The sequence below is a fragment of the Labeo rohita genome, chromosome 24 (genome assembly GCF_022985175.1).
Source record: "Labeo rohita strain BAU-BD-2019 chromosome 24, IGBB_LRoh.1.0, whole genome shotgun sequence".
NCBI classification, from domain to species: Eukaryota; Metazoa; Chordata; class Actinopteri; order Cypriniformes; family Cyprinidae; genus Labeo; species Labeo rohita.
Window position 1 is genome coordinate 20,798,970 of NC_066892.1, and position 12,396 is coordinate 20,811,365.

Below are 12,396 nucleotides of genomic sequence, written 5' to 3' on the forward strand. Positions count from 1 at the left end.
GAAGAAAAATAGAAAAATACAGAGAGAGAACAAAGAAAAAAATGGAAAAACACTGGGTGATATTTTACATAGGTTTGCCTAGTAATACTATGACATATCAGAAAGATAAACCATAAAAGAAATATATTGAATGGAAAAGTAAACATAGCTGGAGTCTGTGCAAAGCAACCAAAAGCAGATAAAACCCCCCACAGATATTTGTTACAGTTTTGCTTTTTTGTACAGGCTTTAGGTTTACAAACTAAGCTAAAGTTACAGAAGCTAAGAGATGGATAAATACATTCATAAACAGCTTTTATGAATATAAATACAATGTATAAGATAAATTAATATAATTAATTATGGAATACACAAGATTGGTTAGAACAAGTTTTATGCTAAAGTTTGAGGGCAATTGGCTTTTGGGTTTCTGGGTTACCTTTTCCTGCATTCCTAGGAGGCAGAGGTGGGGCATCTGAGACTGGAGAGGACGGGCAGTCGGTAGAAACGCTGTACATCTGATTGGAGAATGCAGAGTATGAGAGGCGCTGCTTATCACGCTGGCCAGTGAAACTAGGCAGAGAGAGCTTGTCATGAGGAGAGAGACTGTATGAGTGACAGAAACTCTGCGGCCGAGGAGAACGATCCTTCTTAATGGGACTGGGCTGGGAATGAAAAACAATGAGAATATCATTCAGTCTGTGAGTGACAGAAAGTATGGATATTTTAAAAGAGGTTCGAGGAGGAATGTGTTACTTTGTCATCCAGATCATCGTCGCTCTCATCAAGCTCTTCCAGTCTGAGATTCCATTCATATTCCACATGGACTTTAGGATTAAATTTTCCTGCAGCGGCTTGTACCAGCTGAAGCAACATATATGCACAAATATGAGTCAGAGCTTCAAAATCAACTACATCCTAACACCCTGGGGCCTTTGCTGCCCCCTGTCGTTCTTAGAGCATGAAGGACATGTATTCAGAGCTATTAAGAGTTTCCAAAAGTGGAAATATATCATCTGACCCACAAGTTACACACCGTTTCCTCACACTGGATGTTCTTCATCCGCCTTGCCACATCCAGAGCCATTTCTCCATTCTGATTGGCTGAAATATAAGGCCACATGTTAATCAGAAATTATGCATAATGTTTACCATGAAACAATGTGGTGGCCAAGCGCTGGTAAATAAACAGTATGTGTAAGCAGGGATTCTGGCTGATATAAAATTGACAATTATTATATTTTTATATTACTCTTAATAACACATAAATGGCCAATATAGACTCTGTTATCTTAAAAAAAAATAAATAAATAAAAAACACTAAAAATCTAAGTTCATTCATTTTAAATGCCACAAGTGAATTTAAGCATCACAACACTACAATTTTTATTATGAAAAACATAAACATAAATTACAATATGAAAAATTTATATTATTTTTTTAAAATAAATAAACAATTCAAGAAGTCTGATAATTAATACAAATTATATAACAATAAAAACAAATGATGAAATTATTTGACATAGTGCATACCTATAAGTATGCATGTAATTAAGCAAATTATAATTACTTTGTATATTATATATTATTAATAATTAATAATATTATTTGTATATTGTATATTTGGTGAAAACTATGGTAAATCTAGTAAAACACCACATGCATTTGTAACTCACTGATATCAGTAGCTGGTTTGCCTCTCAGCAGTAGTTTGAGGCATTCATGTTTCTCATACAGGCAACAGTAGTGCAGGGCCGTGTTTCCCCTCTCCGTCTGTTTATCCAGATTCCCACTGGAGACAGAGACAAGAGCAATCAAATTTTCCCTTCTGGCATATAAGAGTTTTACTGTACTTTTAAAAACACAGTGTAAGTGTTCAAACACAGAACTTTTTATATTAAGCAAAATAAACGTATTAAAACTAACCTGTATCAATTCTGGTACATTTTGTGGTACTGTTAACATGTTAACAAAATCAAAGCATACATCTCCAAAGTGCTCTTTACTGCAATTCATTTCTTTAATTGAGGCTGACATTAACAAGATTTTCACTCTTAATGAGCCACTTCACACTTTTGAATTTGGGTCAGCAGTGACTAAACAGCACACATGGGGAGAGAGCAAGTGAATGACCCAGTTCTGTTTACCTAGTGGGAATCACAGCAAATGAAAAAACAGGCTACACATCTAAACCAGTATATCCCCGCTCTCTGAGAACAAAATGAATATATTTCTCTGACCCAGATTGAAGTTTAGCGTGAAGATTTTCTGTAGTGACTACTAATACGCTACAATTCAGGGTCTAAGTTCTACATTTCTAAGTTCCGAAAGGATGTTATTTTCCACTTTTGAACACAACACTTTTGCCCAGTATCAGTGTTTATTTGATTCTGCATGGAGATTTTCAATTAGTGTGTCACACATATTTCTGTGAACTGTAAATAAATATGTGAATGTCCAGGTATAAATACATATAAAAAATTGTGTTTAATATTATATGACAGTTGAACTGAGCATCTGTGTTCTCAATCGCTTCAAAACCATAAAACACATTAACGTCCAAAACGCAACTGCATGTCAGCAATTTTTTTTTTACATGTTAGTAGACTGTCAGCTGCCCGAGAATGAAAATAAAAGGAATTTGCAACAATATTGGAAAAACAGTAAGAAAAAAAAAAATGTTTAACAAATATTAGAGACGGATTAACACAATCTATGAATGTGGAGACCACTGAAGATTCATTGTTATATTTTCCTTCCACCTACAGTACATTACATTTTAAAGGGTTTGGAATCAGTAAAATTCCAGTTTTTTTTTTTTTTTTTTTTTATAATTAAAGAAATTAATATATTTATTCAGCAAGGATGCATTAAAATAAAAAAAATGACAGTAAAAGCTTTTACATTGTCACAAGATGACGATGATGATGATGATAATAATAATAATAATAATAATAATAATAATAATAATAATAATTAATAATTAATAATAATAATTCATTTCTTTTGAACTTTCTATTCATTAAAGAATCCTGAAAATAAAGTATCATTGTTTCTCTAAAACTGAACTGAACTTATTATTCAACCTTAATTAAAAAAAGATAAAAAAAAAAAGAAATGTTAAATGTGAAATGTGAAAAAAAAAAAAAAAAAAAAACAAGAAATGTAGAAAAAAATAAATGTTTCTTGAGCACCAAATCAGCGAATTACAATGAATTAGGAACGACTAATGACTGCTGAAAAAACAGCTTTGCTATTAGGAATTAATTACATTCTAAAATATAATAACAAATACTGATTTTAAATTGTAATAATATTTCACAATGATACAGATTTTGCTTTAAATTTAGATTTTTAGATTTTCACTTTAAAACATGAACATTTTAAACAGGTTCATATTAATATTAGTATATACTACACTAATCACAACTGCAATTATATAGAAATTGCACAAACATGTTTTTACATAATATTAAATTTGTCACAGTGAAAATTTTGCCATGGAATTAAATCGGAGTGATATCTTTCAAATGTAATCATAGAGCGAATAAGGATTGGAGAATGGAAAACCTGGAGTAAAGTTTATGATGTCCAAAAAAAAAAAAAAAAAAATAATAATAATCCAGTTGGCTGGGTTGGATTTATTTCCCTTATGCTGTCATATTTCTTTTAAGTCAACCTTTAATGCAAACCTGGAATGGTTTCAGTGTTCCAGTTCTCAGGGAAATCGAATTATGATTATTTACTAGGATGCGAGCCAAGTATAGTTCTGGCTCAGGCATGACCTGATCTTCCAATGCTGTTATGTAACTTTAATCCACACAGCAGAAAGCAAATTGAGCTAAAGTTGAACTTAAATTACTCCATTATCTGCATGATAATCCCTTCAAAAGTTCTGGTGCTTGTACATGAACACCTGCCATCCTAAGAAAAAACACATTAAAACGCATCCTGGCTCACCATCAAGCTCTATATGATAATGATGGAATGGAACAAGAGGTGACAGCCTAAAATGAATCCTAAGGATCATTCACTGCAAATATTGATAATAAAAACATGGCCAGGAGTGTATCCTCCCAGGTTTTTGTGGTTATAGGCTGGTGTTCCATACCTGTTCTGGACAAGGAAGTCGACCAGGTGCAGCGAGGTGTGGTCAGCTGTCCTCACAGCGTAGTGCAATGCAGTCTCTCCTCCTTCCTATAATACAGAAACACAAATAAAAAAAAAGGATTAATCCATAAATAATAAATAAAGACAAAGACATCTATTATCTTAAATATATCTTATTTAATTCATGTTTTTTTTTTTTTTTAATGTATAATTCATTTAAATTTCATTAAAAAAGAAAGGACTGCCAAAATAAACTGTTTTCCTTTATTATGTATGCATGTATGTATTTATTTTTTTATTTTTAAGTAGCTCTCCTAATCCTCTGTGGTAGAATTTGTCTTTGCATGTTATATTAAAGTTGTTTTTATTTATTATTATTTAATAAAATGCCTCTAAAACTGTTGATGGAAACAAGGTCAACACTTCTATTTAGCAAAGACACATTAAACTGATCAAAATTGACAGTAAAGACATTTACTGTATATTGTCATAAAAAAATTCTATTTCAAATAAATGCTATACTTTCTACTCAAAGACCCCTAAAAAAAATCATGGTTACCAGAAAAATAATTATATAAAATATAGCAGGATAACCATTTTTTAACATTAATAATAATAATACAATTTTGTTGTTGCTGTTTTGTAATGCAAACTGGCACATTAGAATGATTTCCAAAGGATCATGTGACAACGAAGACTGAAATATGTAAAATTACATTTTCAGATGTATTAAAATACAAAACAGTTATTTTAGATTGTAATAATATTTCACAATATTACTGTTTTTATTGTATTTCCGATCACATAAAATAAACACAGCTTTGGTAGGCATAAGACCACAAAACCAGTTATAAGGGTCAATTTCAAAGGACAACGCTTTTAAAGTTGTCCGAATGAAGTTCTTAGCAACGCATATTACTAATCAAAAATTAAGTTTTCATTTATTTACGGTAGCAAATTTACAAAATATCTTAATGGAACACTGACACATACCTATACAATGTATTGTTGGCTATTGCTATAAATACACCTGTGTATCTACTACTTGCAACTGGTTTTGTGGTCCAGTGTCACATATGTATTTTGCAACTTGAATTGTGTTGATGAAACTCCACTAAAATATATGGCTAATAGTGTCTCTGACATTGCTATGGACAGGCTTCAACAAAAGATCAACCAAAATCAGCTGATGCTCAGGGCAGACGCTACATCATAAAAAGCGAAACAGAGATCATTTTAGATAGAGAATGTTTTTGCGTCTGCACCCACTCAGAAGCAGCCTTCATCTCTGAGTCGGTGGCAGCATTATCAAAGTCATTAGCTGATAGAACGAAGGGTCTCTCAGTGCAGAAAACTGGGAGAAGATCAAGGGAGAGGATTCAAGTCACGTTCAGCGTGTCTGCTTTCTGATATTCACCAGACCACAATATCTGTGCTCATCAAAGACTCTGATGTGCATGGGTCATCCATCATGTCACGTGATAGTTTGTTTGCACATACACTTGGAACCTGTTGACCTACCTTCTCCTCCTAGAATGCCTGGTATGTTTCCTTTCAGAGCACACTAAATATTTTTAAATGAATAGCGAAATGGTAATTTCATTAATTTCAAGCAAGCCTATTTTCCCACTGTTCCTCATTTGACTCATTGACTGATGCTGTCACTCACCTGTCCTCCTTCAGGTAGTGGCTCCATAAGCTCTACCCCCTCGGCATACACCTGGATGAGAGCTAGCAGGTCATGTGACCTGACAGCTTCAAACAGCTCACTCATCTTGGCTGCTGCTGAGCTGCAGGTTTTTCTTGCAAACTTATGATCTACATACTTAGCATTGATAAACTCTTTACGAACAGTCCTAAGATCAACATAAGAAAGAGGGAAATAAAACACAAGTGCAACCACAGGGAATCTATCATTTGCCAGTCTTTTTAACACACTAGAAAAATATAATATGACAATTAATTTTACAATTGCCATGCATACTTACATGTCACTAGCAGGAGTTGGTTTGGGAGAGGGGCAAGGAAGATTTCCTTCCATTATTTCATTAAAACTACTGTTTCCCACATTCTTGGCCAGCTGAAAGCAAAGAATAAAAGAAAACAAAATGAAATATGCATAAATTACAATATATCTACTCATTAAGAGTATGATTAAATAGATTAAAAATAATAATGAAATATGTAGACGGCGATAGGTCCAAAGAACTGACCCCAAATTTTCAACATGAAATATGATTTTATTGCTATACTAAAAGGCTGGGACATGGACTATTTTTGTAAATAATAATAATACTACTACTACTACTTCTAATAATAATAATAATAATAATATTAATAATAATAATAACAACAACGTATAAAACTGTTTTGTTTTTATTGATGCATTTACACTTGGTTATGATGCTTCTTGCATTTCAAAACTATTTAAATAAAAATGATGCTTGTAATATACCATTATAGATTTTTCTTTTAAGAATATTTTGAATTAACATATTTTAATCACATTTTTTAGTAATTAAAAATTAGTAATTGCAGAATACATTTATGCAAAGCAGATTAAGTAATTAATCTGTTTTTTTTTAAATAATTTATTTAGTTTTAACTTATTTTTATTACATTTTTTTTTTATTAACATCCAGTTAGTAATTTTAGTGCTTTAAAGGCACTTTTTGTAACTACATTTTTAGTTATTTTTTTTTCTAATATCTAATATTTCTATTTTTATTTTAGCTTTTATTTCAATTCACAAAAATGTTTTAGTTAATGAAGTTTAAGTTAAGTTAATAATAAAAGGATATTAATCTTGCACATAAAAATTGAATTTTACTTATGACAATGAAACATATAGCTGAATTTTAGCTTCTTTAGCTTTGGCTAAAGTTAATCTGTCCTATATTTTTTTTATTCTGTCATATAAATTAGTTTGTAATCAAACAATAATTGGCAAACCCTCTGCATTACTGCCACATTAACCCTAGGGATCCCAGTTTGAGACCCCTGCTATACTGTGTTGGAAAAAAAAACGTTTGCGTCATTGAACACACCAAGAGTTCCGAGGTTCCCAGTTTGTCTAGCTCCATAGACTGAATACGCGAGATGTGGACGCCCATCTCCCGGTGAATGCCTGAACATTCGATGCATGTCAGAATTCCGAGGTTAGTCGACAACCATTTGGGATCTGAGAACATATAAAGGAATCCATGAAAAAAAATAGGAAACAAGGAAAAGCAACAAACACATTTTTACCACAAGGGGTCCTCATTGGACTCATAATTTTACTGTTCTAGAACATGGAATGGTAAATACACAGTGCAGTTTGATTCAGAGTGCCATGTTATCAGTGTTTGTATGAGAATATGACACAATCTGTTTGTGTGTTAGTGTTGGCGCCAGGTGTGTTTGTGGCTCCATGAGTGCCAGTGATGTTCTCTGAGCAGAACCAGTGACAGGCCGACAAAGATAAGAGGACACGCACACATACACAGAGCAGCTAAATATAGATACAGGTCTTCTCTTGCAGATTTCTCTGCATGCTCAGTAAATCCCAGATGTACTTTGTATATTATTTCTTCTCTGACAGACACACAGTCAGTCAGCATCAAATACATTCATCTCATAGTTTAAGAATTGTCAAACCAATCTGTCTTCTCAGACTCACTGATGCAAGGAGTCATGCACCCTGACATACATTAGAGTGTTCAGCTCTCAGATGAGGAGCTGAATGACAGCTCAACACAGCTTCATGAGCCTTTTACACAGTCATTTATAAATTCTTGAATCAATGGATTAGTTCACTAGAATGGTTCTTTTTTAAAAAGGAGTATGATGCAACTATTATGCATAATCATCCCACATCCCCCTAACGCATAGTCTGTGTTACAGATGATGTGACCTGAATTCATGCGACTTATTTTCTACCCCTAGTGCATAAAATGAAACCAACACTTAACACCTGACCAACTGCACAGCAATGTGCTAACACCACCCAGAACACCAAAGAACTGTATAGAAGAAATGCATCAATGTGCTAACAACCTCCCAGAACACCTTAGCAACCTCATAGCAATGTAGCAATGTGCTAACAACCACCCAGAACACAGAAACGAGAATAGAAACTATAGTAATTTGTTTACCCAGCAGAACACTTCAGCAAACGCACAGCAATATAGCAAAATGCTAATAACCACCTAAAACACATTAGAATCTGCATATAAAAGTGTTTAGTGCTAACAACCACACAGAACACCTTTGTAGTTGCATATAAACATAGCATTTCGCTAACAAACTCATATGACACCTTATCAACTAAAAGTAGGTACGTGCTAATGTAGAATACTTTAGCAACCACATAGTAATCTGCTAATAACCACCCAGCACATCTTAGCATTCACACAGCAATGCAGCAATGAGCTAGCAACCTGTAAAACAGCACAGTTGTAGTACAACTACATACCCTTATGAAAAATAACCATGGTTTTACTACAAATAAAACACTACAAATACCATTTGTAAAACCACAGTACAAAAAGTTTTGGTATTCTAACCATAGTTTAACCATAGTATTTGTAGCAAAACTGTGGTTTTACAAATCCCTGGTGAAAAAAACAGCATATGCTGGTAGGTATGTTTTGATGCTTATTTTCATAAGGGTAATCCAGCTTGCATCTACTGTATTCAGCCTATAGTGCATCTCACGTGTAATATAACCCTTACGAAAATGAACCATGGTTTTACTACAAATAAAACCAAAAAACCATGGTTACTGTAGTTAAACTGTGGTAGCCACAAATTAACCATGGTCTTGCTACACTAATCATAGTTTAACCAATGTTAACAAAAATGTTAACATTGGTGTGCTGTAAACAGTCCTTTTATTCCCTTACAAAAATTAACTATGGTTTTATTATAGTGAAAGTGTAGTAGCCATGTTTTTTGGCGCACTGATTACCATTTGTATAACCATAGTTTTACTACAAATACCATGTTTAAACTATGATTAGTGTATATTAAAATCCACACCAATTTTAACATTTTTGTTTATTAATATTATTGTTATTGTTGTGGTGCACACACAGAATTAAAATAACTAAAACTTTATAGATAAAGTTATTTCCTTGGAAAATTGGGTCTTTATTCTGGCACTACTCATTAACAATGGTCATCTAATAGTATAGCTTAAAAAATCTTTTTGCTGATAAACCTGACAATATATAAAACATATTTCCCCAATTTATAAATTGTTCATCTATTTGTACGTTACAACAAATTTAAACAAGCATAAAAGGCCCCAGGAGCCTTTCCTGGGCCACATCTCTACTCTTATTCAGAGATAGAAAAAACAAAAGAAACAGCATAGAAGATTGTGGCAATGTGCTAACAACCACCCAGAACACAGAAACGAGAATAGGAAATATAGCAATTTATTTACCCCACAGAACACTTCAGCAACCGCACAGCAAACAGCAAGACGCTAACAACCACCTAGAACACATTAGCATCTGCATATAAAAGTAGCTAAATGTTTAGTGATAGCAACCACACGAACAACGAACACCTTAGCAGCTTTATATAAACATAGCAATTTGCTAACAAACTCGTATAACACCTTAGCAACTAAAAGTAGCTATGTGCTAATGTAGAATACTTTAGCAACCACATAGTAATCTGCTAACAACCACCCAGGACATCTTAGCATCCACACAGCAATGCAGCAATGTGCTAGCAACCTGTACAATAGCACAGTTGTAGTACAACTACATACCCTTATGAAAAATAACCATGGTTTTACTACAAATTAAAAAAACACAGTACAGAAAGTTTTGGTATTCTAACCATAATTTTACCATGGTATTTGTAGCAAAATTGTGGTTTTACAAATGGTAATCAATATGCCAAAAAACTATAATTACTAGACTTTCACTATAATAAAACCATGGTTATTTTCATAAGGGTAATCCAACTTGCATCCACTGTATTCAGCCTATAGTGCATCTCATGTGTAATATAGCCCTTACGAAAATTAACCATGGTTTTACTACAAATATAACCAAAAAATCATGGTTACTATAGTTAAACTATGGTAACCACAAATTAAACATGGTCTTGCTACACTAACCATAGTTTAACCATGGTATTTGTAGTAAAATCAGTGCGCCAAAAAAACATGGCTACTACACTTTCACTATAATAAAACCATGGTTAATTTTTTGTAAGAGAAATAAAAGGACCGTTTACAGCAATAACGAAAAATATAAAAATAACTATATTAAAATCCACACCAAAGTTAACATTTTTGTTTATTAATATTATTGTTATAGTTGTGGTGCACACATTGAATTAGAACAATTAAAACTTTATAGATAGTTTATATATAGTTATTTCCTAGGAACGGGTCTTTATTCTGGCTCTACTCATTAACGATGGTCATTTAACAGTATAGCTTCAAAAATCTTTTTGCTGATAAACCTGACAATATATAAAACATACTTCTCAGATTTTTAAATTGTTCATCTATTTGTGTGTTACAACAAATTTAAACAAGTATAAAAGGCCCCAGGAGCCTTTCCTGGGCCACATCTCTATTCTCTTTCAGAGAGAGAAAACAATGAATGTGAAAGAGGCTGATCAAATAATCCCTGGAGCAGCAGCCGCCCTCTCAGAACTTTCAGCACAGCTTGCATGAGCCAATTACATAAGAGAGTGATGTAACAGCACTCGGCTGTCCTGACTGCCTGATCCTCACACTGCTGCTGCTTCATCATGAGAGAGACTGATTTCACTAGTAATGGAGTAAGAGAAACAGAAATTGGGATTTAAAAAAAACAGGACAGACTGGGTGAACCAGAGGTGAAATGAGGCAGAGAAACCTTTCCAGACAGTTTTATTATTATTTTCTTTTTAGACAGACAGACAGATAGAAAGACATATACCTGGAGCACCACAATCACAGCACACTTCATTTCCGGGCATCCGTAACACATCATCTATTATGGCTTTAGTGAGATCTTCCAGCCCATCATCTCCTCCACCCTGCTCTCCTCTGAAGGCCATGTTAAGCGCCTCTTCCTTACTGTTAGTTAACACTGAGATCCATCTGTAGAGGCAGAAACACAAGAAACTTTCTCCACCTTTTTTACTTACAGTGTTGAGAAATAAACTGAAGAGTGCAAAGACATTTTTTCTTTGAAATAACATGCAAACAAAAACAATTTTGACTGGTAACTGTACACAATTGCTACTGTAAACTCTTTAAGCTTGAATTACTTGTCCTGCCCAGTCCTCCTTCTGATTGGTCCATTGTTTTATAACTGACACCGATGTGCTGCATAACCAAAGATGGGCTTTTTATAAATTGACAAGCTGTCTTAAAAACTTGTTAAATACCAGTGTGTCAGCCAGCCAGTGTCTTGCCTCAAAAACCAACAGCTAAATCCTAAAGCAACATTCAAGTCGGTCTTTCAGAAACTCTTATTCATTTTCCTACTTCTGTCCCTTTGCCATTTATTGCCCAATAAGATGTTTTTTTTTTTTTTTTTTTTATTAGTTTCTACATGGAATATCAACTCACCAAATTACAACATTAGTTTTATAATTATCCTTCCATGTTTAACTAATACTACCCCAAACAAACACTTCCCTCCCTCAACAGTCTATAACTTCCCATTGGAAAGGTAATTAAATAAACATAATAAAAAAACGGCTTTTGGCTTTTAAAAAAACATTCCAGTCAAAGCAGAGGTGAAAGGACTGCAAGACTGATGCATAAAGGAGTTATAGGGCTTCATTCTGATCAGCCTCTGTGCTTTTAAGAGCCCTTTAAAATGGCTGTTAAATGGCTCAGTCAGGGACTTCTCTGATGGACAGCAGGGAGCTCACAGCAGTGTGGGTAAGAAACAAGGCCAGTGGTTAAAAATACTAAGACATGCTATGAGATGGTAGATGTTTTTTTGTGAGAATGTTTGTGTCAAAAGGAGTCTGGGAAATGTCATTGTGGTGTGTTAGTGACCTCAATGGGTAAGTGCCAAATTAAAACAATCAAACACCACTTCACAGACTTCCCACCACACAGGCGCACAAAAGCCATCAAGCAAACGCTTCAGATGAGAGTTACAATTTCAAACTCTTTTTATGATACTAGTTTGCCATAAAAGCAGTACAATCTAGTCACAGAAAAGTAAAGTTGTCTTCACCGCTAGGCAGATTGCCATGATTGTTCATAATTGTTAAATGGCAGAGAGGAGATCCCACAATCAGCATATAAAAATTCATTTAGATCACTGCATTCACAGAGAAGTTCAATTACAA

General features: G+C 33.7%; 1 protein-coding gene across 7 annotated transcripts in view; it reads right to left on the reverse strand.

Annotated features, from left to right (window-relative positions):
- asap1b (ArfGAP with SH3 domain, ankyrin repeat and PH domain 1b) overlaps positions 1-12,396 on the reverse strand; it is a 76,768-nt gene that overhangs the window by 8,777 nt on the left and 55,595 nt on the right. For all 7 annotated transcript variants that reach the window (XM_051098053.1, XM_051098060.1, XM_051098054.1 and 4 more), the window contains 9 exons: positions 11,022-11,185; positions 7,137-7,270; positions 6,078-6,169; positions 5,759-5,945; positions 4,091-4,176; positions 1,656-1,771; positions 1,016-1,083; positions 736-843; positions 419-644 (listed from right to left, as the gene is read on the reverse strand). In XM_051098053.1, the coding sequence (XP_050954010.1) occupies positions 419-644; positions 736-843; positions 1,016-1,083; positions 1,656-1,771; positions 4,091-4,176; positions 5,759-5,945; positions 6,078-6,169; positions 7,137-7,270; positions 11,022-11,185 (1,181 nt within the window). The remainder of the gene's footprint in view (positions 1-418; positions 645-735; positions 844-1,015; positions 1,084-1,655; positions 1,772-4,090; positions 4,177-5,758; positions 5,946-6,077; positions 6,170-7,136; positions 7,271-11,021; positions 11,186-12,396) is intronic.